Raw genomic sequence first — 27,385 nt, forward strand, 5'->3', positions numbered from 1 at the left:
TATAGCTACATTTACTAATTCAGAAGTCAAACAACAAAAATCAGCGTTATATTCACAAAATTTTCACAGGACCAGTTTCGATGGCCTCACCGAACCATCATCCCCAGCTGCAAAACCGCAAATGATTTGCGGTTTTGCAGCTGGGGATGATGGTTCGGTGAGGCCATCGAAACTGGTCCTGTGAAAATTTTGTGAATATAACGCTGATTTTTGTTGTTTGACTTCTGAATTAGTATTTGTTCGGCGTGTTATTGTGTCTTAATTATAGCTACATTTGTTTACAAAAAGTTATTATTGCTAAATACTGCACTATCTAAATTTCATTTGGCATTGTAATTTCAGAAAAATGCTCAGCATGAGGTATTTTTATATTATATAATCTACTGTCAAAAACAATAGCTACCTTTTCAGTACTTTAAATTTTACTAAATGCTTGTGTAATAATAAATTATTAATATATATAGTTAAATGGTATTTTTATATATATTTTCGGGTAAAGTGCAGAATCGCCCACTTATTTATTTAGCACTTTTTACTAGAGTAAAAAGAATTGGATTTTTGTCAATTTTCTTTTGACTTTTTAGTGAAAATAGGTCGATGTGTACATGGATAAAGGAGGCCGCAATGACATTTTTGTGCAATTCTGTGATGTTTTTTTAAGTGAAAATAGGTCGATGTGTACATGGATACCGAGTATGTGCAATTCTTAAAAACACGCCAAGCAGTGGGCGATTCTACACTTTCCCCATTTTTCTATAGGAATTCAGTTTCATTAAATTAGTTATTTAGTATAATTATGTGTATATGAGTATATTCATACTTATTCACATAGATTGAATTTTTACAGTACGAAAGATAATATTTTTTACATCAAGAACTACATATAGTATAAATACCCATTATGTTATAGATTTTATTTATATAAAATCTATAACATAACGCAAAACATCTATGTGTATGCGTGTCATAATTAACTGCAGGGTGTTACTATCAGTGGTAAGTGAGCTTTAAGGGGATAGCAAGTATGGTAAATTTGAACTTTATGTTAAGTTTCTAATTTGCAAGTCCCGTATTCTTTTTGCTTGCTTGTTAATAATGTTTCTCTTCCTGAAAATTTGGGTTTCTTCTAGTTTTGTTTTTTAATTTGGTTTAGTGCATTGTAGGTAACTTAAAATTTAAGCAGATGCTAGAAAGTACCATCCTTTGGCAATACATTTCTAATTACGTATCAAATTGTTAAACAAGCTGATGTGATTAAATACAATTGTTTAATTTCCCAATTAAAGAACTGAAATACAAATATATGCAGTGAGATATAGTACTATATATATATATTTATAATGAAATCAATAATATATATACAGTCAGAGTAATGATTCGCAACCATCAAATGAAATGATATGTATATATATGTAATAGATTCTGTAGTCGAATACAAGCAGCTGAATCCGTAATGAACAGCAAGAATTTTGATGGCTTAGAGATGTTGAAACTCCAATCAATCCACAATGAATAAGAAATTTGGCAGTAGAGGTAGATTTAATTCAACTTTGTTTCAGCAAATATGTTGCAACCACAAACAAGTTGGCACATTATTTATGCCTATTCCAAAAATTAACATTTTTGATAAATGTGTAGTAAGAAACAAGGAGCAGACAGACTGCAATCCAGTTAGGCCAAAACGGAAAAAGCAAATGCGTTATGTTAAGGGTGAAATCTTAATTCAGACCGAGTTAATTTTGGTTCTCGATGCATTTTTACTCGTATTTCAAATACGAGTAAAAATGCTAATAAAAATAGTTAATACTGCTGTAAAATTACTATTGGCTGTTTGAGTTTTAGTTCCTTTTACAACATCAAATTATGTAAGAGTCATATGACATGAATTAATCTTTTACATGACATGATATACAGTTCTATTTTTGTGTATTGTTTTTTATATGGATTCTGTATATGGATACTCGTTCTATGTACGATTCTATGTATGGATACTCCACTATGGTATAATGCTATTGGTTCTGTTTATGGGTTTTTGTTTACTGTTTTGTGCAGCGATTTTTCCAAGAGGTACCTTTATTGGTCTGTGGAATTTTGTGTAGGGGTTTTTACAGGATTTGGCGTATGGGTGCCTGTATAGGTGTACATGCTTTTGTCTACTGGTTTTTACAAGGCATAGATCTACGGAATATCCAGTTTTTAATCGAAATTTGGCCAATGGATATGCATATAAAGTTCTGATTTTTGGCTATGGGTTTTTACTGGGATTTTGTTTATAGTGCCTACAGTTCTACAGGTTTCTTCAGAGATTTGGCCTACTCGTATCCGTACAGTCTTACGGGTTTCTGTTTACAGGTTTTTTATGGGTATTTGGCCTACGGGTACCCATACAAACGTACGGGTTTCTTTTTATGGGTTTTTACGGGTATTTGGCCTATGGGTGCCTGTACAACCGTACGGGTTTCTTTTTATGGGTTTTTACGGGTATTTGGCCTCTCTTTATACTTAATTAAGAGTCTAAAACTCTTCAAATACAGACAAAAAGTGAAAAAACTTAATTAAAACACTAAAATTTAACAAAACGTATTTACTACTACTTGAGGAATTTTCGAAATGCAAATGCTTAGATATACACAACACTACAAATAGCTTTAATGCCTAACTAACATGGCTGTAATTGTTCAAACCTTCTAGCCCTAAACATTAAGAAATCAAAAAATCGCTCACAAGAATCACATCGGCATACAAGTGGATGGCTCCTTGCCATCCACTTGTATCTCCACTTGCCGTCCACTTGTATGCCATCCACTGGTATCTTGTTTCTCTATCTTGTATGCCGAAGTTGTTTCTCTAAACTGCAAATTCGTCCCCTGTTTAAACTAAACTTAATTTGCATACCGGTTAAGGCTGACGGAAGGAACAAAAAGGATAGGAAAGAATTAGCATAAAAATAACGTGTTAGCTAAAAGTAAGATTACAAGATTGCAATCCGTATAATCCAAGTAGTAGCTGAGTATGGCAGTGGTATCTTAAGATGCAACAAAATTCTCGAGAAAATAAGGCATTCAGAAAAGAGGTAGAGAGTAGTAGAAATCTTTTGTAATACCAGGGTATTCAAAATATTCGCCATAGCTATCAAAACACTTATTTCATTGAACAGCCAATCTTTATATTCCTTCTTTCTAAACCTCTTGATGTAGAACATAGAATTAGGTCTGGACTTTTATTTTGAAACTACATCCGACTCAAAATGGATACCAGACAATGCCAATACTTTTTAAGGAACAAGGAAGCGATAAGCGATAAGCGACGGAGGACGTGACCAATACCCCTTTACTAATAAGTTAATTAGTATAGTGCCACGCCCACCCTTATCTAGAGTTTGACCAGAGGGCCACATGTGTGGCCCGCGCAGGACGCTCAGACCCAACATCTGAACCAACCGTTTGGCCGTTCTGCGAACCAATTGCCACCTAATACCACCGGGCAGACTCCCGTCCAAATTGCCCGGGTCCAGTATTTATTGATTCATTAACAATAGATGCTACATGGCCATACAGGGGCGTTTAAAATTTACATATGCTTTGGAATACATAATTGAGAAGGGTACATAATTGTCCGTTTACATTAATAAAAGACTGCAAATGATCACAGATGACATCACGTGACATTGATAAATACAGTTAATTGACCGATGACATTGACAATAGACAGCAAATGATCACTGATGACCACATATGGCATTAATACATGTAGACATATTTTCATATGCATAAATATATCACGATTTGCATAACTAATACTGATATTTGCGGTTGCACACTGTTACGTACAGAGTAGTAAGCACTGAGTGCGATTACATACTGACTCTGGATTATTTATATACAGGCCAACACTGGTACTGATATTTGAATACTTGCATTTATATACTGATACACACAATACGTTTTTCACTAAGAACGATAATACACTGATATCTGTGTCTTAAGCATAACGTATGCATACTTTCCAGTGCATGAATATTACAATTGACACAACTTACACTGATATTTGCGATTACACACTCTTACATACAGTTTACTTATATATATACGGTTACACACTGTTACATACAATTCTCGGTGCAATAAGCGCTTATCGCTTACTACACCGAGTGCTATAACGCTCTGATACTGGAATATTTTTAGAATGTATATATACATTAAATACATTGTAGAATTAACATACCTTTTCTTACATGCTTCAGCGTGCCTGTTACATAACGTACATGTTGCTGATACTGATGATATGGAGAAAATAACATTAAAGGTGATTACAGTATTTAAGTATACATTACACCACATACAAGAAATTTGAAATACACTATCTATAAGGAAAACTTGTTTTACACAGTTCATAAGCATAACATATGCATATTTTCCAATGCATGAATATTACAATTAACACAACTCACACTGATATTTGCGATTACACACTGTTGCATACAATTTACATATATATATGCGATTACACACTGTGACATACAATATAGAATACACTGATATATAACGCTCTGATATTGGAATATTTTAAATGTATATATGCATCCAATACATTGTAGAATTAACATACCTTTTCTTACATACTTCAGCGTGCCTGTTACATAACATACATGTTGCTGATACTAATGATATGAGGAATATAACATTTACAGTGATTACAGTATTTAAGAATGCATTAGACCACATACAAGAAATTTGTAATATACTATCTATAAGGAAAACTTGTTTTACACATTTCATAAGCATAACGTATGCATACTTTCCAATGCATGAGTATTACAATTAACACAACTTACACTGATATTTGCAATTATACACTGTTACATACAATTTACCTATATATATATGCGATTACACACTGTTATATACAATACAGAATACGCTGAGTGCTATAACGCTCTGAAATTGGAATATTTTAAATGCATATAAACATCCAATACACACAAAGAAATCGCTTCGCAACTGCCATGCATTAAGTAGTGCTACAGGAAGGATAGTTCATGATTCCCAGCAAAAACTTGCACACTGGAACACAGCTGGAAACTTGCGCACTTGTTTAATTAAAAAAGGCCTTAATTATTCAAAATAAAGCAGTGCATTTATTTCATTAGATCGTTTGCAAAAAGTATTTCTCCAAAGTGGCAATACTTTTTACTTTGCCAGGACAAAAAATCCACTTACTGAAAACAATAAACACTTTTTTGAAGTGTTTAGCCAGCGTATTCGTGAAAATCCCACTATCGAAACCTAAATCAGCCATAAGCAAAGGAAAAGACCTTAAATTTCACTCTGTTTTAGCAGAGCCTATTGTGATTTCAACTAATACTAGTTTCCACACATTCCGCCTGGAATAGTCGACTTCTGGCCGAGGGATTACACCAAAATATTGGCAATTCACTTCAGATTCTTTTACTGATAATGGAACTGGCTGGCTGCATATGTTTTCTGTAGTTTTTCTCATGTGTTAAATGAATATGAGATGGTTTCCTTAACCTTTCCTCCCCTTTATGAAGATTTATAACATGAAATTTCTTGTGTGCTTTGCCATAAATATCTAATTGAATTCAGATGTACACAGCATGTACGTTACAATATTTGCATCATTTATATTTTCAGCAAAGATAAAGGCCATACAGGTGATTCGCCTCCTTTAGCCTGTGGACCAGTCATAACACATTCCAGCCAAATGGATTTCATTCAGTTTACTGAATTATTCAGATCATTTTTGGTTAGATCAAGGAAAGATCTACGCTGTCTGTTTGAACAAGTTGCGGTACCTTACAAGGGGTTGCCTGAAAATTATAATTTCGATCGCAGTGCTAGTTTAAAAGAACCATATGGTTCTTCAAAAAAATTTCTAGGTAAGTTTAATTTTGCATGGCAAATTAAATTCTTTTCACTATAGATTCAGAAAACATTCATTCAAAGTATCATTATGACAGGACTGCTGACTAGGAATACACCTTCAGATTACGTGGATAGTATCCAACGTAAAAGAATTTATGATGCTATTGCTGCAGCCAGTATTGTATCCAACTGCGCTGGTGTAGATACATCAAGAACGCTTGTGCTTCGACTTGAAGATTTCCAGCGCTTTTTAAGTGACCATCAAGGGGAGCCGAAAACAGAAGAAGAAGTGGCTGCTCTTATACAAGTAAGTTTCGTATTAAGTACCTTGTCAGAGGATTAGTAATAAAAATGAAAATCGCAAGCATATTGTTCAATGGCTAAATGTTTTCCTTAAAACAGATTACATACAAATTTACCAGGCCTTTGTTTAACAACAAATCAGAACTTTTTAACTGCATAGAACAGCTTTACTTATATAAATTCTTCAGTTTAAACAAGGCTCATTAGTCCGGTATACCTTGGAAACTAGACAGGAATTATGTAAATATGCCATCCACAGTTTAGATACGAGACACAGTTTTAAATGGAACAAAAAAATAATAAATAAGCAAATTGTAATAAAAAGCAGAAACTAATACTGTAACTAACAGATTAAAAACACTCTTTCGGGAGGAAAAAAATACCATGAAAAAGGTAACAGATTTTAATTGTAATTGAATGTGCGTAAATCTCATATACAGGTAATAGAATGATAAAAAATTCAAAACCGCAGGACCCTTCTGTGGCTAGCAACTGCATATTGAATTTTCAAATCAGTAACTGGTGAAACCCTTTTGGCAGCGATGCATGCTTGTAAACGTTGAGGCAAGGAGTGATAAAGATTTCTAAGCCACCCAGACGGTATAGTGGATTCGGGAGCCTACTGCGGTACCGGAGGGCGCGGGTTCGAATCCCAAAGAAAGCGTGGATGTTTGATAGTGTTTACGGCAGGGAGGGGCACTCTAAATATTTGGCTAGCCTTTCAATTGGCGAAAAGTCTGGTGATCTTGCAGAACAAGAAAAAGTATTAACTGCTCGGAGAGAGTCCACAGATATCAAATATGCGAGCCGTATGGAGTCTAACATTATTCTGTTAGAAAATAGCTCTAGGAGGGCGTGCCATGAAGCGTAACAGCCGCAGGATGTTGGCAACAGAAGTAATGTCTGTTTGCCCCTGTAAAACAAAGATTAACTGGGACACTGGCACTCGGACCTTGGGTCTTCTACAGACGGACCCGATGATCATCTGCTCCAAGACTGAAAAGGGATTCATCGCTGAACACTATGCGATATCAGTCGGCTGGCAACCATGATGCCGTAATCTAATAAAACCAAACCAAACCAAAACAAACCGACTTTTATTTTCGCAATCTTTTAAAAAAGATTAATTTTCGACAAATAACGAAACCTAACTACATAATATCGCAACAGTTTATATATGTAGTTAGTCTAAATAATAACTATAGAAAAATTGCATTGAAATTCTATATATGTTCAATATAACCTTTAACATAGTTAAAAGTAATAAAATCGTGTAAAAAAAATTGTACCTGATTGGGACGCAAATTCAGAATTTTGTTATCTTCAATAGTACTCTGAAACTGCTTATTGAACGTGGTGATATTTTTTATTCATCGCATTTTTAAGCCGTAAGGACCCATGCACTAACCTTCTAACCAGGTCTATAATATGACTCAACTTGAGTGCAGTTTAGACTAGAAATAACAATTTTGATTTTCGAAGTTTCTACTTTTGTGAGCAATACTACAAACCTTCATCTCAGTTTTAAATGGCACTCAGACTGTCTACATAGGGTATTCTAAAACAATTCCTTTTTCTCTTATACTTAGGCGACATTATAAAGACTGTTATATACTTAGACAATAAATATCGTTATCGGGTTGTGTTTTATGAGCATTTAACATATTTGTATGCAAAATACACGAAGGTGCATGTATTTAATTTATTATGCTACTGTGTAGTATAATTGCATCATATTACTTCATTACTTTAGTTCAATAGCAAATCAAATGCTTCTAAAACGGCTTCTGTATAATGTTTTTTACTCTCTCAATAGCGCCATGAGCCAGATGCAGAGCTACGTAATAAGTGCTGCTTATCGTTTGAAGGATTTGCAAGGTACCTCATGGATAAGTGTAATTACGCATTTCTTCCTGAAACCCTCAATCCAGAAGAAGATGTAAGTTTATTTTACCTTCCATTCTAACTTGTTGTCAGTAGCGTTTATCAATACTGGCTAGCTTTAATTTATCATTTCATAAACTCGATCAACTACAACATTTAAAAAGTGTCATACAGTTTCAATTATTTTAATCTTTTTTGAAAAACCAGTGATTTTCCAAAGATGCATTTTAAAGAGGTGTAACACAAAGAAATATGAATAGGAAACCTTATTCAAATTCTTTGGTAACATATATGCAATAACACTTTCTTTTCCTAAAGTAATAAGCATCAAACGTTTGCGCAAAAAAATTACAGCTCAATTTGTGATTATAATTTTTATTGAAACTGGACGAATTAAGATTAGGATTTAAGATTAGAAGAACGATAATGCACACCTTTTTGATACCTTCAGATTAAATGTAAGCATTCTTATTATACAAGGTGATCCAAAAGTCGGTTAAGATTTGAAGATTCAATAATTTACTGAATAATGTAGGCAGAGAGGTAAAAACTTACATACATGCTTGAAATGTCATGGATAGTTATTGAAAGCAAAAGAAGTGCTTAAAACGGCCAACAGATGGAGCTTCTTATGATGACAAAAGAAATAATTAGCATAACAATTGATTTTTAGGAAAGACTATGGTCCTCATAACAAGTGTTCAACATGTCGGCCGCTATTCATCAACAATACCTGTAGTGGAAGGAGAATGTTGTGAGCAGCACAGTAGAGCATATGGTGAGAAATTGCCGTCGGATGTTGTCTTTTAGCATCCCTAATGAGGTCGGACAATCGTGATATACTTGCGATGTCAGGTAACCCCAAAATCAAAAATCATACGGATTGAAAAATGGGGATCTGAAAGACCAAGCATGAAGGAAGTGGCGGCTCAGCGCGCTAAATTCCTCGAACGATGCGGTTCACACGTTTAGCATTATGAGTTTGAGCGCCATCTTGCACAAAAGTCATACCTACCTCCCTTCGCTCGCACTGGCCATGACCAGGGTATACAGAACAACCTAGACGGCTGCTGCTGCAGTACTTGCAGGACTCATCCCCCTGCATATACCAGCTGAAATGGAGGCTGTCCTACGGCAGACATGACTGAGTCCTTGGAGCTAATCCAAAACACTCTTGAGAAATATCCTATCATCCATCGTTTGCTCGCAAGCGACGTTAATGCGCATTCAGATGCATGGGGATATTCCAACACGGAGTCAAGAGGAAGAACAATTGAGGACTTTGTCGCCAGTATCGATCTCTCGCCTCACAATATGCTGGACAGCATCCTGAAGTATGATACCATCCACGGTCAGGGATGGGTCGATTTGACCCTGTCCACAGACGCACTAGCCTCACGTATCCAGCCCATTGGACCGTACCGGACACTCCTTCGAACTCTGACCACAGGTATACCGCTTCCCAGGGTTAGTCATCCGCATGCACGACCAGCTCACAAAACGCAAGATATCCCAATTCATTTACAGGGTACGTAACACCACCTCAAATGAAGAAGAGAATCACTCAGCCTGGAACGCTGCCGGAGAAGTGGAGTTGTTTACCAACTCCCTTATTACCATACTTCAGTACCTCTGCGATAATATCTTCCCATTGAAAGCCCTGAAAACGCAACATGCTGCCAACTGGTGGAATAAATTCCTCAGAGCCCAGTGCAGCCGTACTCGTGTAATGAGAAGAAGAAGGAAAACAGAACGGGACCAGATCAGGCAAGAGCTAAGTATAGCCTACGGCCAAGCTGAAGCCTTGTAGTAAAAAGACCATTTTAAGAGCCAAATTGAGCTGGCGGCAATATTGCACCAACTTTACAAACATGCACTCTTCAAAATAGCACGTGACAACGTCTACAGACCGCCACAGTATCATACTTATGATGACACACTGTAAGGAAATGCAAGCCCCATGGAGTCTACAATTAACAGTATTCTGGATGCAGTCTTTCCAGGAAACAGTGATGACAACTCAGACCTGAGTTTGCACGCAGCATTTGCGCTTCACACAACTACTCCACTCGACGCCCAATTCCAAGATGCAGAGATCAAGGCAATTTTGCGTAACTGCCTAAACGAAAGGCTCCGGGCGCAGATTCGCTGGACAATATAGTTAAAGCGTTTCATAGGGCAAAATCTGGACTCCTTACCAAGCTGTTCCATAAGCTACTAGAGTTCTGCTACTTACCGAAAGTATTCAAGATGGAACTAATAGTTCTCTTCCCTAAACCTGACAAAGACCTTAATGATCCAACCTACTTTCGCCCAATATGCCTGTTGTCAGCATTGAGGAAGGTGTATGAAAAACTGGTCATAGCGCGTCTCAAGCATCATCGTATTAAACGGCAAAGTGATCACAGAAACTCTGGGTTCAGAGAAGACGATCAACCTTTAACGGTTTAGAATTCTTTAAGAAGGAAATTTTATAGGCAAAATCTAACAAGCACCACTTGACAGTCCTCAGCCTGATCCTTCAAAGTGCATTTGACTCCTTGTGGTGGCCGGCAATTCTTCAGGCCCTACACACCGCCGCAATCCCCGATAACATCTTTCATATTCTCTAAAGTTACCTCAGCGAACGAATGTTCATTGCGGTCCACAAACGAGAAGTCATTTACAGGCAGCAGCCCCCAGGCTGTCCGCAAGTTTCATGTGCCGGTCCAGACCTGTGAAACGTTACGTTCAACTCAATTCTGAGGGCTCAGTGGCCTGCGCATACAAAAGCAATATTGTTTGCTAATGACGCCACTTTTATAGTCAGACGGCACAGTCGGGACATTCTACAAGAGCATTGCATCGAAATCATTGAAATGTTCGACAGGCTCTGTAGTGAGAAGAAATTAAAAAATTGCAGAGCAGAAATCCAAACATACCTGTTTTCACAAGCTCAGCCAGATGATTCTACGGAATCTCTGTATCCAATTGAGAAACCGTACCGTTAAATGAGTCAAGGAACTAAAACGCTGCCCAACCGATATAGTTGTTAGAGTCACTGACTGCCGTGCTGAAGAGCCCGGGTTCGAATTCCGGTGAAGGCATGGACGTTTGAAAATGTATAGTTTCGGCGTGGCATGGCGGCACTCTAAATATGCGGCAAGTCCTCTCGTGTGGTTTGGTGGAAAGGGAGAGGTTTGGGAAACCCTCGAACCCCCCCGGGGTGGTCTGCATCAAAACTGGGGGCGGGTGAGAGCATAAGTAACAACAACTAAAATTTCCTTGGCCTTATACGAAGAGCTTTCCTGGATTCCTCATCCCTGGGCCCAGAGAGCAAAAGCCCAGAATTTTGCCAATTTACTAAAGAACATACAATGGCTCCATATTTTTAAAATTATTTATATCACAGTGGCGAAGAAATTCCCTCATGTATGGAGCGGCGATATGGGTCATCCCCATGAATACCAGAAAAGTGAAGATCCTGAACAGCGCCCAACGTCCTTACTGGCCATGACCAGGGCTTACAGAACAACCTCGACGGCTGCCGTTGTGTTACTTGCAGGAGTCATCCCTCTGCACATACAAGCTGAAATGGAGGCTATCATTACGACTGTCGCGCTGCTAAAGAGCGCCGTGTCCTACAGAGATCTCTAGTTCTCTCCAGAAAACTATAAGTGCAATTCCTCAATCACCAGCATTCACCCAGCGCTATATGAAAAAGGAATGCATACGCGTACAACAATGCTGCAATGACGAGACGCAGGACCCAACACCCTCACCCTCTATAAGGATGGTTCCCAAATTGACAGAGCAACAGGCTGCAGCTACGTCACCAAACATAATTCAGATGTTCTAGACACATGGCAGGACTATGGGGGTCATGGAAAGTCAGTGTTCCAGGAGGCAATTCGATAAGCCATTCTACCAGCGAGGCACGATGAGAACCACAAAATTCATATCATCACTGACAGCCTGTCCACCATACTTGCCGTCCGGAATCCATATCACCAGGCACCGCTAATAGCGTACGTTCAATGTCTTTTAAGAGATCAGCATCGCTCAACCAGCATCCTTATCTCCTGGATAAAGGACACCAGGGAAAAGAGGAAGGGAACGAGCTAGCCAAGATAGCAGCTCGCAATATCAGCGCTGAGGAAGAGCTGTCCATTCTGCTGCCAAAATCTCACCTAAAGAGGCAAGTATAGGAGTCTGCATTGCGAAAGTGATAGGAGGAATGGGACGAAATACCACAAGGTGGACTTCTGTCACAAAGTAACAACGGATCGTCTTTAGTCTATTCCTCAGCTGACCAGATATATAACAGGTCACGAACCTTTTCCAAAATATTTCTTTAAAAGGGGGATATCTCCCACAAATGCCTGTGTGTGTGTAGTGGATTGGGCATGCCAGAACACTATTTACCGGAATGTCTGGCTAACGGAAGAGTGGCGCATGCCTCTTCCTAACGATGAGCTTTCATTCAAAGCCTGTGCATCAGGCAGCCAGCAGTAGTCAGCAAGTTAAAGCGTATGGTAGATAAACTGTAGGCATTTAGGACAGGATCTATGGGGCCCCCAGGCACTGTAGTGATAATATGTGTCTCTCATTAAATAGTAGTTATATATATAGATTTGTTACGGTTTGTGTAGGATTCTTCCTAGCTATAAGTTTACCAATATTAATCATGTCAAATAGAATATATATGTTTATATAATAGTAGAATATGTGTGTTGTATGTATATGTCACGGCGTGTATATGTTTAGCCTATGTACACGTTTTTTTCCAAGGTGCATATTTGCCATGTCAAATAGAATGCTTGTGTCTCAACAATAGTGTATGGCATGTATATGTATATGTTAGGGTATGTCTTTTCTCGTACGTATATGTTTAAATAATAGCAGGATATATGTATATTCTATGTATATGTTATGGTATTTTTCTGAGTTTTTGTATGTAATTGTTTTCCGAATTTTAATCGTATTTAATAGTACGTATATGTTTAAACAAAAGTAGTATATATGTGTATGGCATGTATATGTCATGGTTATACATAGTATACGTTAACGTATGTACATGATTATGCTTATATGCCAGTTTTTTCCTTAATTATCAAATTTAATTGAACGTGTAGGCCTAAACAATAGCAGGATATAGTATATACTATAGTATGTATATGTTTTTCCAATATTCATCGTGTTTAATAGTATGTATATATTTAAACAATAGTATGATATATGTGCATGGCATGCATATATCGTAATATGTATAAGTTAAGGTATATACATGATGTTTAGTATGTACACCTTGTACAAGGAAAAAATGGGACAGTTCTGTATCTCCCGTTCTACTGGACCGATTGTCGAAATATAGCTTGCATTTGAAATGTCTCCAAAGCGCGACTTAGCCTATATATTAGATTTGTATATAGCATTGTTCTAACATAATGTCATAACATTTTGACATAAAATTAAAATCGATATTTTTCTGAAATACAATACCAATGTTTTTACATATTTCGGTTCTACTTCTCAAATTATGCCTAGATATTAAATTTTATAATTTTTGGTGACAAATTTGTGGAAAAATTTAAAAATTTATCGTGGCGCATTTTTTCCAGTTTGCGCCAAGAATAATTCGCATTAACAAACATTATAAAAGCACATTACCAAAGAGCATAAACCATATTTGACGTTATTATCGCTTATAACAAATATTCCAAATTTCAAAACGCCCCAATACAAGTATTCCCGAAAGTTACAAGTATTCACGTGTATCTTAGGACATTTTGAATAAAAAACTCTAATGTTTTGCAGGTATGCTTAGAAATACATCTACTTTAAGATGATGGTAAAAAAATTTATAGGTTATAATTTAATTTTTTTTTAATTTATAAACATTTTTATAAATACAAATTTAAAAAATAAATCATAAAATATCTGCGAATTTTATTTGGAATGAACCTACACTTCGAAATTTGAAAGGAAGAATCAAATAAGTTTAATAAAAAAGGAGATACTATATGGAAAAAAAATTGGTATGTTATTTCAGAAAACGTCCGATTTGTATCAAAGTACCCATGTTAGAACAATACTATATACAAATCTAATATATATCCTAAGTCGCGCTTTCAAGGCATGGAAAACGCAAGTTAAATTTCGACAATCGGTCCAGTAGAACGGATGATATAGAACTGTCCCATTTTACTTTTGTGCAAGGTGTACCTTCTTTTCCAATATTTATCACATTTACTAGAATGTATAGGTTTATTCATCGTATGTATATGCTGTTTCAGCATTTCTCGTATTTAATAGTACGTTATATGTTTAAATAATAGTTGGATCTATATGTATGGCTCGTATATGTCATGGTGTGTATATGTCGGGGTATGAATATAATTTTTTCGTGGGCATCTGTTTTTCCAATATTTATCGTATTTAATAGTATATATGTGTTTAATAACAGGATATATGTAAATGATATGTACGTGCTATGATATGTATATATTATGGTATGTATTAAGTATATGTTTGACCAATTGTAGTATACCTGATGGAATATAAAATCATACATATACTTATGTTCCCAAAAGTATATGTTTGCATTTTTTTCAAGCATCTAAATCTATGCAAATCTATGTTTTGTGGCAGCCCCTGTATAATCATGTATGTGACCTCTATGACCATGTATGCCCTGCATTCACCTGTTCACCTTCCAACAGATGTTCCACACTAGGAATAATGCGATTCTGTAACCATATCAGCCCATATCGCACCCGTCACACCGACAGTTTGACAAGACAACCTTACTTGACTCGTTTCTTAAACTGAAACTGTCGGTCTACGACCAACCATTTGAGAGATATTTATTTGCGTAATTTTTTTGGAATCTGATAATCAACAATTAATTTTAAGCAATTAAATAATTTTATAAAAGAAATAACGGATGGAATTTTATGGTTATTTATATCAATATTTCAAACAGTTTTAAAATTATTTCTTAGCAAAAAAATTCTGTGATATTTGTAGTGAATCAATGACAATTTTATTTCTTTAACTTCAAATAATTCTTAGTGACTTGAAAGAAAACATGATCTTTCACATGAGAACCAAAAATTAGTCAGAAGAAGAGCTGATTGTATTTAGTATTATATTAGAAGAAAAGCTGATTGTTAGATAAAGTTCACTACCAGTCTGGCGTTTTAAATACTTTAAATGCAAGTCTTGTAAATGATTTGATCTTCGGTCAAAGATCTGCCGGAATGACCGGAAATTTCTAGGCTTTGGGATTAAGAATCCTTTGCATGCTAGTTGAAGTTAGAATGAACTGTGGGCTTAATAAATGTATTTTAATTATGCTACAGTTTGTTTGTTTATTTACAACAGCATTTAGCTGGATTATCGGGGTTTCGATAAATTTGCTGACTCAAGAAGGTTCTAAACAAATAATAATCGAATTTAACTTTAGAATTTTAATTTCACACAGTAACCATAATATTTATATAGTATCGCACCTAGTTTTAATAGTTGTTATCGATGAAGACAAAATAGTAAGTAGCATTATTTCATCAGTTTATTTTATTTTAGAACTTCAGCAATTATTCGAAAAAGTTTCGTTTCTGATGTAAACATAATTCTGCCGTGTCATTATTATACAAAATTTGTAGTTTGATTACTTTATATTTCATTAATTTTATTAAAAAATTTCTTTTATGTTGTCCTTATTATTTTCAGGCAATGGATCGCCCATTGTCCCATTACTACATAGCTTCTTCTCATAACACTTATCTTACGGGCCATCAGCTGAAAGGCGAATCCTCCGTCGAACTCTACAGTCAGGTTTGTAATTCATGTGAAATTCGTGTAAAATATGCAAGCTACCTGAACAATTTTTATATAAATATGCATTTTACATATGATTAATATGCGGTCCATTCAAGTCAGTGCATTTATTTTTCACTTTTTGTAATTGAATAATAATTTGCACCAACAGTTTTAGCATGCCCTATAAACTTTTATATATTTCATGCTTAAACTATTCAAAGTTAATCTAGCTTAATGAACATATTTGAGAGCAGAAGTTAGTTGACTCAAATTTTGAAATTAATTGAGTCACTTTTGGCCTCGTTACCAGCATCCCTTCATCATACAGCACTTTTCGTGGGAACTGATGTATTATTTTAATATAAAAAGAATGAGAAAAAAGAAATTTTATACTATGAACAATCAATACTAATCTCAAAAATGTGAATAAATGATATAAAAATACCGAGCATATAGCATTTCTTTAAATTTTAATTTAGGTAACCTTTGCTTTAATTTTAGGAGAAAATATTAATTTTAATCTATAGAATAGAGAGGGCATATAACAGGTTCATAATCATGCATAGCGAGAAATTTCAATATCAGAGGATGAAGTTTGCAGACGTAAGAGGCAGTAGAATTTCACTTAATATTGTTAAGAAAAACATAGTATTTGAGCCATATTAATAATATTTGAGGCAATGTGTTGTAACCAGTATTTGAGGCATATTACCAGTGTGTGTAATGTATGAGGTATGATAATTTGCTTAATTGTACTACAAGAAAAATTGTAATTTTAAGAAGCTAATTTGGCTGTAGTAGGTTGCTGTGTCTTCCTGAATAGCTATTACCGCTTCATGACTGTTTGGTATGGAATCTATGAAGTTATCAGAGAAATTTGGGAGGATATTTTCGCAATTCCTTAATAAAGGATATCATCAGTTTATGAGGTATTTTGTCCCTCCTTTCTGTATGCTTTCGTGGTATAACTGGAAGCACGCTCTACGCGTATTCGGATCCCGAAGAGGGTACTGCATGTATTTTTACGTTTCTGCATCGATATAACCTAATGACTCTAACTTTTAGAAAAGTCAATGATGATGCTGGTCTTAAAACAGTGCTTCCTTTTAGAACATACTAGTGCTTGTTTACTTAAATACTGCTATAATTGTTACTAAATGTAATTGTATTTAAATCAAGGAGGTATACTTATCATTTTCGATCGCGATTCCCTCCACTTTATTCGTTAGTTCAGATAAATGAGCTTAAGCTCTGTCAGTTGTGATGAAAAAGGTGAAAATCAATGACTTCGGCTGCAGAATACGATACACAATGGATCTGAAAATGTTTTATCTGCGCTTTCTGAGTTCTAAGGCTGCCGTTTCGGATGCGTACTCAAAATGAATTTAATTCATAGGCTAATACCGTAAGGTCATCGATCTGTATTTATGCCTGCCTCGCAAATCAAACTATACTTTAAGGTAATCATTTCCTATATATAATGTAACATTCCAGTGTAACAGTAGAAGCTGGATTATTTAGCATGTCATGTTTTATCTTCGTAAAAACTCAATGATTCAGTGATTGCATACTGTGTCTTGATTTGTGGAAGGGAACATCATTCTTTTCAGTATATCCTCAACTCTATCATTTGGTTAAAGAGTCATGCAACTAGTGTGTACAACTCTATGTACATGAAAGCCAACTTTATTAAGAGGAATGCGAACGATTCGAGTCTACTTTTGGCAGTATCATCTACTGTCAGAAGAAACTACCACTGGACTAAATAGCATTTTGACTCTTGTTCCGACAGGCTGTTGACAATAGTTCTTTCTATAATAGTTATTATACAGCCTTGATGCTCTTTTCTTCGAACAAAAACGCTTTGCTTGCATCGGAATCGATTCAGCTGTCAGGAAATGACTCATCCTGATACTACAATGCTTTCTGCTAGTATTTAATATGTCTGACCAGCTTCCAGCTCTCCAGGCAGAAAATTCTTGCCATGTTGTAAATGCGTTTTTCGAACAGAAACGAGATACCACTGCAACCGTGACAAAACAAAGGTTTTCATAAATCTACTGTATTTTCCTCTGATTATTGAGTAATACGAGCTCACAGGGATTAGTTTTCATATAAGTGTTCATAATTCTGTTGTCTACCTAAAATTCCATTTGTAGCTTCCTTTAGGGAACTTAAGATATAATATGGGGAAAATAATAATATCATTATGCATATAATATGCTTAATTTATTATAATATGGTAAAAATCTGCTTGAGAAACAGGTGTTTGGCCATTTTGGGAAAACAAAATCGTCAAAATCACATACTCCCTTAACTGTTTTGAATAAAGTACTGTTAATAAAAACGAAACTGTTTAAATAAAAAAATGAAAACATTTGTGGAGGCTGATGATAAATTTTGGCAAAATATGAGCTAAAATGTAGGGGTGAAAATTCCCTGCATTTGTGAGGGAAGCATAATTCATAATTTTTCGCTTCAGTTGCGGAAGAAAATTGGTACAAAAAATTATTTCAGACTGAAAATATAGCAGTTAGAGTTACAAAATTTACTTATTTTCAACCAGTCGGGAGGGGCTAGCAACTGTCATATTAAGCACAGTAAAATACGCACAAAGCTACTTTCCAACAAGAAATTAAATGAATGTAGTAATACGAAACTTGTTTAGTTGAATGAGGTTAAAATATCAAATTGTCCTTAAATGAATATCTGCATCGTAAAAACTGCTATAAAGCATAATATCTGCAAAATTGCTTCAAGCAGGAAATTACAATGTGTGAAATTCATACATTAGCTTGGATAAAAGAGAAAAAAATTATAATTTTTTTAATCACTTACCCGTCATTCATGTCATCAAAAACTACGAATTAACAGACAAAACAAAATAAGGTTAAAAATAATCAAAATTAATTAGCCATTAACTTGGTAATATTTCTAAAATGTTATATTTATGAAAGTTATTTAAATGTATCATTTTTCAGCTTTTTGTCATAACTCATACATTTATTATTTGAATGGAGCTTAATTGTAAACTAATTTGATGAAACGAAAAAAATAATATGTTGTTCAGAAGTCAAACAACAAAAATCAGCGTTATACCTACAAAATTTTCACAGGACTAGTCCCGATGGTTTTACCGAACCATCATCTTCAGCTGCAAAACCGCAACCATCGGGACTAGTCCTGTGAAAATTTTGTAGGTATAACGCTGATTTTTGTTGTTTGACTTCTGAATTAGTATTTATTCGGCGTGTTATTGTGTCTTAATATATTGTTATTTTATTATTCGTTGTGAATAGCTGTTTGGAGGCACTTCTGAATTCTTTTAAATTTCATCACCTAAAATTAAATTTTAATTTCGAAATGTTTACTTGGTAATTATTTAATGAAATTCTAGGGATATAGATTCCTGAAATTACAGCGTAAATGAAGTCAGTGAAAATATTATGTGTGACCTAGATGTAAGTGTTTCAAAATGATTGGTTTATTTAATTAGGGCAAAGCACACTAGGGCTATCTGCCTAAGGGAAGGGATGCCTTCGTGGAGGACTTTCTAAGGGAAACTGACTCGTATACGTTACACATGAGGAAAACCACGAAAACGCCCATGCAGCCAGCCCGTTTGCGGGATTCGAACCTCGGACCGAACTACCAACAGTGTTTAGTGACTTCACCGATCGGCCGCTGGTGGCCCTCTTGTTCCCAAATGAAAACAGTGCTATTATAGAGATTATTTTCCATTGTTGATATCTATATTTTTCTTCGAATTAGAAGATAGCGGGATGGAAAACATTAATACTATAAGGTATTTCTCCCGCTTTACTAGCGTGCCTTCGTGGTGTAGTGGTTCTGCACGCTGGGCCGGTATTCCAGAGGTCCCGTGGTTCAATTCTCGGCGAAGGCGGATGCTAATTTTTCAATTCTTCGGCTTTCCCAATTAACCTAATGTCTCTACAATACAATGTGCAACATTTCTGACAGTAACTGAATTTAGCAAATAAACAGACTTTATTTAAGGTGTGTACATCTAAGTCCCTTAACACCTTGTTTTTCAAAATATACACACTGATCAGGCACCGAAATAATAATATGATATACTTATAAATTGAATAGCGTAAAAACAAAAAAGCCGTGAATAGTGGGAATTCAGTTCCCATATTTTTAAGACTTAAAATTACGATTTGGCCGCTAATAACACCTAATAACAGCCAATCCAAAAAATGCAGCAATAACCAAAACAGCCTGCAATAATAATAATATAATAAGCAAAAAAGCCAATCCCTGAAACTTCAGTCAAAACCAGTCAAAAATCGTTATTACAATATAATAATCACTACAACAAAGGGTCGCTACATCACCTCCAAGCTAAGATTAGTCAATCCAATTGGATTTTTTTCTAAATATATTATTATATAATTTTTTGTAAATGAAACAAAAATGGTTGTAAATGAGTATTTATTGAGTATGCATCACATAATTGTTAAGATCTTATAAGACACTTTTTGTTATTCTCGAAGGTCTTGCATGTCTTAAGGCTGAATAGTGGCCAACTGGCTAAGGCTATAAAACGCTAGTAGTTCTTCTTAGATGCTGTATCTGGTGATTAAATGGCTGACCATAGAAAATTTTCTAGATATTTCTCATGCGCAATGTGAATATGGGTCAAGTTACTTTAGAAAGTCCTTTTTAAAGGCATCATTCCTCAAAGGAAGCTGTAGCCTTAACAAGACTTGCCATAAAAAAAGAATCTCTAATTCAGTAATGTCGTATTGACATAAAATAACTTTCGTAATCTTACTTAGCACTGGTTATCATTTGAAATTTTTATCGTGTATAATTTTTCTTTCGATTTCTCTAGTGTACATGCATTTCCTCCTCGCACTTACGAAACTGATTTTGTGATACGCTACAGTTCAAAAAGGTTCACCTTTTTCAAATATTTTATGGAATTTGGCAAAGTTATATTCGCAAGTAATATGAAAATAATTATTCTACACATTTAATAGAAATAACAATTTGATTTTATATTAGACATGAGCAACCATATAAGTATTCCTTTTCCATTAGGGTATGCAGTGAAATACTTTAAGTATTCTTTACTCACTAGGTTCTGCTAACGGGATGCCGGTGTGTAGAACTCGATTGCTGGGATGGAGACGATGGAATGCCCGTTATTTATCACGGTCATACACTAACGACGAAAATTCCCTTTAAGGTGCGTAGTTTAGCATTCGGATTCTCTATCAAAAACTTTCCATTCTAAGGTATGTGTTTTACTGCAATTATTATTATATTAATTATTATTATATTATTATTGTGTTAAAATGCATTTCTCATTTTAGAGCGTTGTTGATGCCATAAATAAAAGTGCTTTTGTGAAGTCACCGTATCCGGTTATTTTATCCATCGAAAACCATTGTTGTCTCCAGCAGCAACAAAAAATGGCGCAAATTTTTACGGTACTATTATGAACTATTTATTGCTTTCTAACTTTCCGACACTGCAATCGTTATATATTTTACTAAACCTGAAATTATGAGAGTTTGAGATGATATTTTATTTTGCAGCTCGGTATTTCTCAGATTACACTCAATTCTGAGAACAACAACTTTAGAATTACGCTGCATGACAATTGCTAAGGAGCAACCGCTTTATGCAAAGTAAAGTTCCCGACAGCCGACCAATAACAGTAAAATCAAGTGCAGAGGACGTGGTAGAGCTGGACCCGTTTTTTTTTTTTTTTTTTTTTTTTTTTTTTTTGTTTTTTTTTTTTTGTATAAAAGGCAATGCACACAAGCTCTTCATTCACTCTCCTGGAAAGAGATACTTCACACTTACAAATTGTACCTAAAATACACAGCATCTCACAGCTGTCTACACAGCGCACCATACTAAACAGGCTTGGGCCTAAATTTATTTTCCCTATTGCAATTCACCCATCGTGGGTTATTTACTTGAGGCAAGTTATGCTGCATATTTAATTGAGGTTGGCTTATTTCTGGATTTCTTTCAAAATTCCGAATGATAATTTACTAAATCTTACATAGGTGAGGAAAAGATTTCTAAGGCCTAGTCACTTTCTTGACATTGCAAGAATAAATGCGAGTTCTCAGGGTAGATTCAACAGTTTCAGTACATTATTAGTATCTATTTTAAGAAGATACATGAAAAAGGCATAAAAACTACATTCATATACAACAAGGGGACATGAAATATCTCGTTATAAATAAAGGCATAAATTCAGCTGGAGCACGGTTTTGGTATGTTTCAACTTTTGAGCGAAATCGTAATTCCAACCAGAATGCACTGAATCGCCAAATAAGACTAGCTCCGGAACTTTGTTGTGCAACTGAACCGCAATGCTAATATAAAAGTATGCTATTAATACAACATTTTATTCAGCATTTAGTAAAACTGATATTGGTGCTAGATGCTGAATAAATGCCTTAATTTCCCTGAGAAGAGCAAAATGAGAAAACGTGATCAGTTGAGGAAATAATCCTTCATGTTAAAAATGCGATCCTAACAGGAAGAGGAATTATTATGGGTTTTACTTATCTGGTCAAAATGGCTTTAAACAAACTGGAAGCCAAATTTATATTACAATTTGATCTGATTCGAAGAATATTTAATAAATCACTTAAGCTTCCTTTTAACCTGAGTATCATGATTTATTTATATAAACTAACTCAACCTTTCATTTGTTTTATTACGTCAATGAATTTTTATAACTTTTTAAAAATTTATTATTAATTTTCTCATTTTTATTTGATTTTTGTAATATTTTAATTTGCTGTTTATTCATTTGTCATTAATTTAAATTTAAATCATTAGCACTTTTATCCCTTTATACTTTGCTTAGTTTTAATAATTCATTATTTATTTTTTATCTATTATTTTATTCATTAATTTTTGTTCATCGTTCCTGACGGCTTTCCACAGAGCTCCAGCATTTCTAATTTTAGAAATTTAGCCCTGGCTGTAATATTAGAACAAGTTTAGAGCTTTTCACATACAAGTGATCAAGAAAAGAGCTCCAGTTAAATAAGCAAATGGAAATATCTGTAAAACAATTTTTAAATTCGGTAAGGAAAAAAGTAATAAGATTTTAAAATCGCTTGATAAATTACATACATTTTTATTGATAAATTACATTTTAATACATTTTCTTTCTAAGAGCTTCTATTCGAAGCCTTGATCAGTTTTCTTGTGCCACAAACAGAGAAAGCTATATAAAATTAATAAATTATAATAAGTGAAAAAAGTAAGCAGAGTTTAGCACTGTTTCTTATCGTTCACAACGATCTTCAGTTAAAACATTCGTATGAATGCCATAAAAAGGAAACACTAATTTCACAGCCTGCTTCAATACAAAAGCTAGATAGCTAATGCATAAGGTAAACTTACATTTTTCTAAACAGAATACGTACTGAAAAATGTGAAATCAGTTGTACTGTAAAACTCTAGTAGGTCCATGAACATAGGTAAAGCTGATTTTTACAATGAGTTTGAATTTACGAGCTTTCTCAATGCAGAGAAAATTCCCTTCTTCTTTCCCGAAATTTCATTAAGTAAATTTAACACCAGACCTACGACTTATTTGAGTTAAACAGAACTAAGCACGTTTGTGTAAAATAAACTACGTACAAGTTTATGTAAAATAAACTACTGTACGTGAATAAACGTGTACCTTGTATAAACACCAGCAGTATTTGTAAGATATTAAAAATCAAGCTTAAAGATTGATTCACTAATTTTGCCAGTATCAGCATCAACTCTACCATAGTCGATTTTTATCAGTATTACGATGAATCAATGGTTAATTAGCATAATGCTATATAAGCATAAACCAAGAAAAATTTAATAATAATTCTCCGATATAATTTTTTTAAAACCTAGACGGAAAACATTACAAATTCAGAATAAAAATTAGGGAATTTTAAACCAGTATTATGTTCATTTTATTATTTTATATTCTATGCAATATTTAATAATATTAATACGCAAATACGATAGCTAACTTTCTAATACATGAACTCCAACTTAAATCCATTACTATAATTTATAAAAATTTGATATAAAGCACTGTAGTTTCAATTCAGCTGCCGCCTGCATTGAAAGCGATTATCTTTTATGAGAACTTAGGATACGCCTCTGGAGTTATATATTATTAGTTAAGTGTTCCTAACATTTTGGCCCTTTACAATGCAGTTTAAGTTAGAAACTGAAATATTTCTACTAAGTGAGCATGCTTTCTTATTTTTCTAATTTGTCCTCGTTACCTTTTCACCAAAAGTTATGTCCATGATTCAAAACTATGTTACATTTTGGAAAGTAATTTCTCATTTATTCAGCATAAGTAAAATAATAATTTCCAATGCTCAAATATTGAAATATCCAATGCTCAACATATCGTAATATCACATGTGTGTCTCTAGGAAATTATCAGTAATTATTTTTGTGAATTGATAACGTACACATTTCAAATGGGACTTGTAATTTGAGCATTTTTCTAAAAATGTCTCATAAAAATACTTGTTTATATTTTAAATTTGTATTTTCGCTACTTTATTTTAATTCTCTCTCTAGTAACGTAATTGAATAAACATTTGCAATAAGCTATTTGTAAAAATTTTATAATTGTAAAACTTCAGCTTATACCTAAAACTAAATTAACCATGTGTCAAACCGTACTCTAAATATCTAAAAAAATGTATAACACAGCATAAGAATGTACAAAAATTTGGATGTTTAAAGAGCATTTACTTTCAAACATTGAAAACTTTGCTCTAGATTTTGCTGTGTATATCAAATTCTAATTTTAAGCAAGTTTGAAATAGTCACAAGTGAATTAAGTTCGAGAAACATAAGACAGTATCATGTAAACCATATCAAAATAATCTGAAAAGCATTGAGCGTATGGTGTCTGCAGAAAACATTGCGTCAAAAACATCGTGGACGAAAACGTCGCGGAGAAAACAACGCAAGGCGAAAACGTCGGGGTATAAAACATCGTGAGAGAAAAGAAAGAAAAGAAAAACATCGCAGTTCTAAAACATCGGAGTACAAAATATCGTCATCGAAAATAAAGTGGTTCAAAAGCTTCGCAGTTTTAAAACATCGTCGTCGAATATATCATGGTAAAAAATAAAGTACGTACAAATCATCGCATGACGATAACGTCGCACACATGCGTTTATCATGTTTTAAAAGCTGTAAACATATTTTCGCAAAATGATTTGGGAGCGCAAGAAGTAAAGAAGGATATTTTTACTTTTATATTTCATACTTTGGAATAACTAATAAATTTTTGGTGAAAAGGAGGAATTAAACTTCAGCATTTAAAAATTGAAAAGTAATGTAAATTATAGCAATTAATAGAATTTTAAATTTTCATAGTTAACTAGGAAATAAATTAATCTTTTTTAAAGTTTTATTCATAATTTTTCGTGAAAAATACAGCCCAAAAATATTTACAGAAAATTAAGATAAATAACTGTATGAGGTTACCTCTATAAAAATTGCTTGGTTAATTATAAAATTACTTTCTTTTACTTTTGTTAATCTGATATTGTTTTGGTGAAAATTATATCTTATTTTGTTTCCGTTTATTCTTAGTTGTTAACATTTCTTGCGCTTTCAGGTCTTTATGCAAATATGCATTTACAACGTTTAAAACCTGAAAAGTGCATGTGTAGGATGTTATCGTCATGCGATGATTTGTAGGTGCTTTATTTTTTACCACGATATTTTCGACGACGATGTCTTTAAACTGCGAAATTTTTTAACCGCTTTATTTTCGATGACGATATTTTGTACCCGAATGTTTTAGAACTGCGATGTTTCCTCTTTGCTTTCTTTTCTCTCACGATGTTTTGTACCACGATATTTTTGTCTTGCGCTGTTTTCTCCGTGACGTTTTCGTCCGCGATGTTTTTGCCGTGATGTTTTCGGATGAAACCGCGCGTATGACCTCCTTTAATTTGCTGCGATAATATAGCCAATATCCGTTATCCTGTAGGTATTCACCTCTTTTCCTGGTGAATTTTTATCCTATCTCCTAAATTCACTGTTTCATTTTTAGTAGTAAGTAGATTTTTTAATTTCAAATGTACAAGTAGGATATACGATGATGAAATAATTTATATTTAATTTAAAATATTCTCATTTTGACTTAAAAGTTCTTTAATTATTTTCACGTCATTCATATGTCTCACTAAAGAAATGGGAGCGAGTATTCACACAAAGTAGCATTAATGATTGAAAACTACGTGTGGCTGAAAAAGAACTAGAAACATTATTAATACAGGCAATACATAGATTTTATCCTGGATTAACAATTTTTATTCTTTTTTTTACTTTGCATTGTGCATTCCATTATGCAAAATATAAGTTTATTAATATTTTGCTTTAACAGAACGTATTTGGAGACCGTTTGGTATCGAGGTTTTTATTTGAATCTGACTATGGGGATGAGCCTCAACTACCTTCACCTAATCAACTTCGCTATAGAGTTTTGATAAAAAATAAAAAGATGAGGGTTTCAATTACTCCGGCACTTCCAACAAAGACAAGGGTGAGATAAAATTTTATTACTCTTCTATGCAACTATTAGTTTTAAACACTTTGTTTTTATATCTACATATATTTTGCTTAAAACTTTGAATGTTAAACTAAAAAAGCATTGACTTTTATTAGGGTAAATTGAATAGCGGCCGTACAAACAGCATCATTTCTACTGCTAGTACTGGTTCTTTTAACGATGAAGAAGAAGATGGCGAGGGTTCGGACGATGACGAAGATGATGAATATATTTTGGACGGTAAAAATAAAATTCCGTGAAATTCCTTTTAATGGCATATTAATAAAACATCTATGCTGATCAGAAATTCCTACATTTTCCAGAAAATTTTCAGCATGTAGAACAAGATGACAGACACAGCTCAGGAACTGTCAGCAAAAGCGTATCTCTCACAGCTCGCACTGAATCTCTTTCTAGTCAAGACGAATCCTATCGAGAGAAATCGGTCATATCAGCAATTCCCGGCGTCCTTATAGAACATGACGTGCCTAACGAAGATGAAAAAGCAAAGAAATCCAGTAGTCAGATCGCACCCGAGCTATCCGATTTAGTTGTTTATTGCCAAGCTATCAAATTCCGTGGTAGGTTATCAAATTCTGTAGTTTTTTTTTCCATACTGATTGTGTATTAGTTTATGCGCTTCGATTCAAATTCATTAAATGTGTATGATATATTTTTAATGAAATAATTTAATTTAATTTTGCATACTGTATGCTCCTTATGCTAAGATGTGAAAGAAGTAAAATATAAAACTTACTTTAAAAGTATGATACGCATAAAATAATAATATAAATAATCTATTTTATGAATAATCTTGTAACAATTATGCTATTTGAACAATAATTTTAAAAGAATTGTGTTAATTTAATAATAATTGTAATTATTTCATCGTATATTTTATAGGACAGTTATTTAAATAACAAATTCA

General features: G+C 34.2%; 1 protein-coding gene across 4 annotated transcripts in view; it reads left to right on the top strand.

Annotated features, from left to right (window-relative positions):
* The window catches only part of LOC118198674 (1-phosphatidylinositol 4,5-bisphosphate phosphodiesterase epsilon-1-like), a 482,557-nt gene that overhangs the window by 390,704 nt on the left and 64,468 nt on the right, over positions 1-27,385 (top strand). For all 4 annotated transcript variants that reach the window (XM_085809195.1, XM_085809194.1, XM_085809193.1 and 1 more), the window contains 9 exons: positions 5,655-5,899; positions 5,981-6,192; positions 8,005-8,127; positions 15,786-15,890; positions 20,983-21,090; positions 21,218-21,334; positions 26,293-26,451; positions 26,574-26,697; positions 26,781-27,038. In XM_085809195.1, coding sequence (XP_085665321.1) covers positions 5,655-5,899; positions 5,981-6,192; positions 8,005-8,127; positions 15,786-15,890; positions 20,983-21,090; positions 21,218-21,334; positions 26,293-26,451; positions 26,574-26,697; positions 26,781-27,038 — 1,451 coding nt within the window. The remainder of the gene's footprint in view (positions 1-5,654; positions 5,900-5,980; positions 6,193-8,004; positions 8,128-15,785; positions 15,891-20,982; positions 21,091-21,217; positions 21,335-26,292; positions 26,452-26,573; positions 26,698-26,780; positions 27,039-27,385) is intronic.

Source organism: Stegodyphus dumicola, chromosome X2 (genome assembly GCF_044657685.1).
Source record: "Stegodyphus dumicola isolate Sdum_Otavi_A_Nest chromosome X2, ASM4465768v1".
NCBI classification, from domain to species: domain Eukaryota; kingdom Metazoa; phylum Arthropoda; class Arachnida; order Araneae; family Eresidae; genus Stegodyphus; species Stegodyphus dumicola.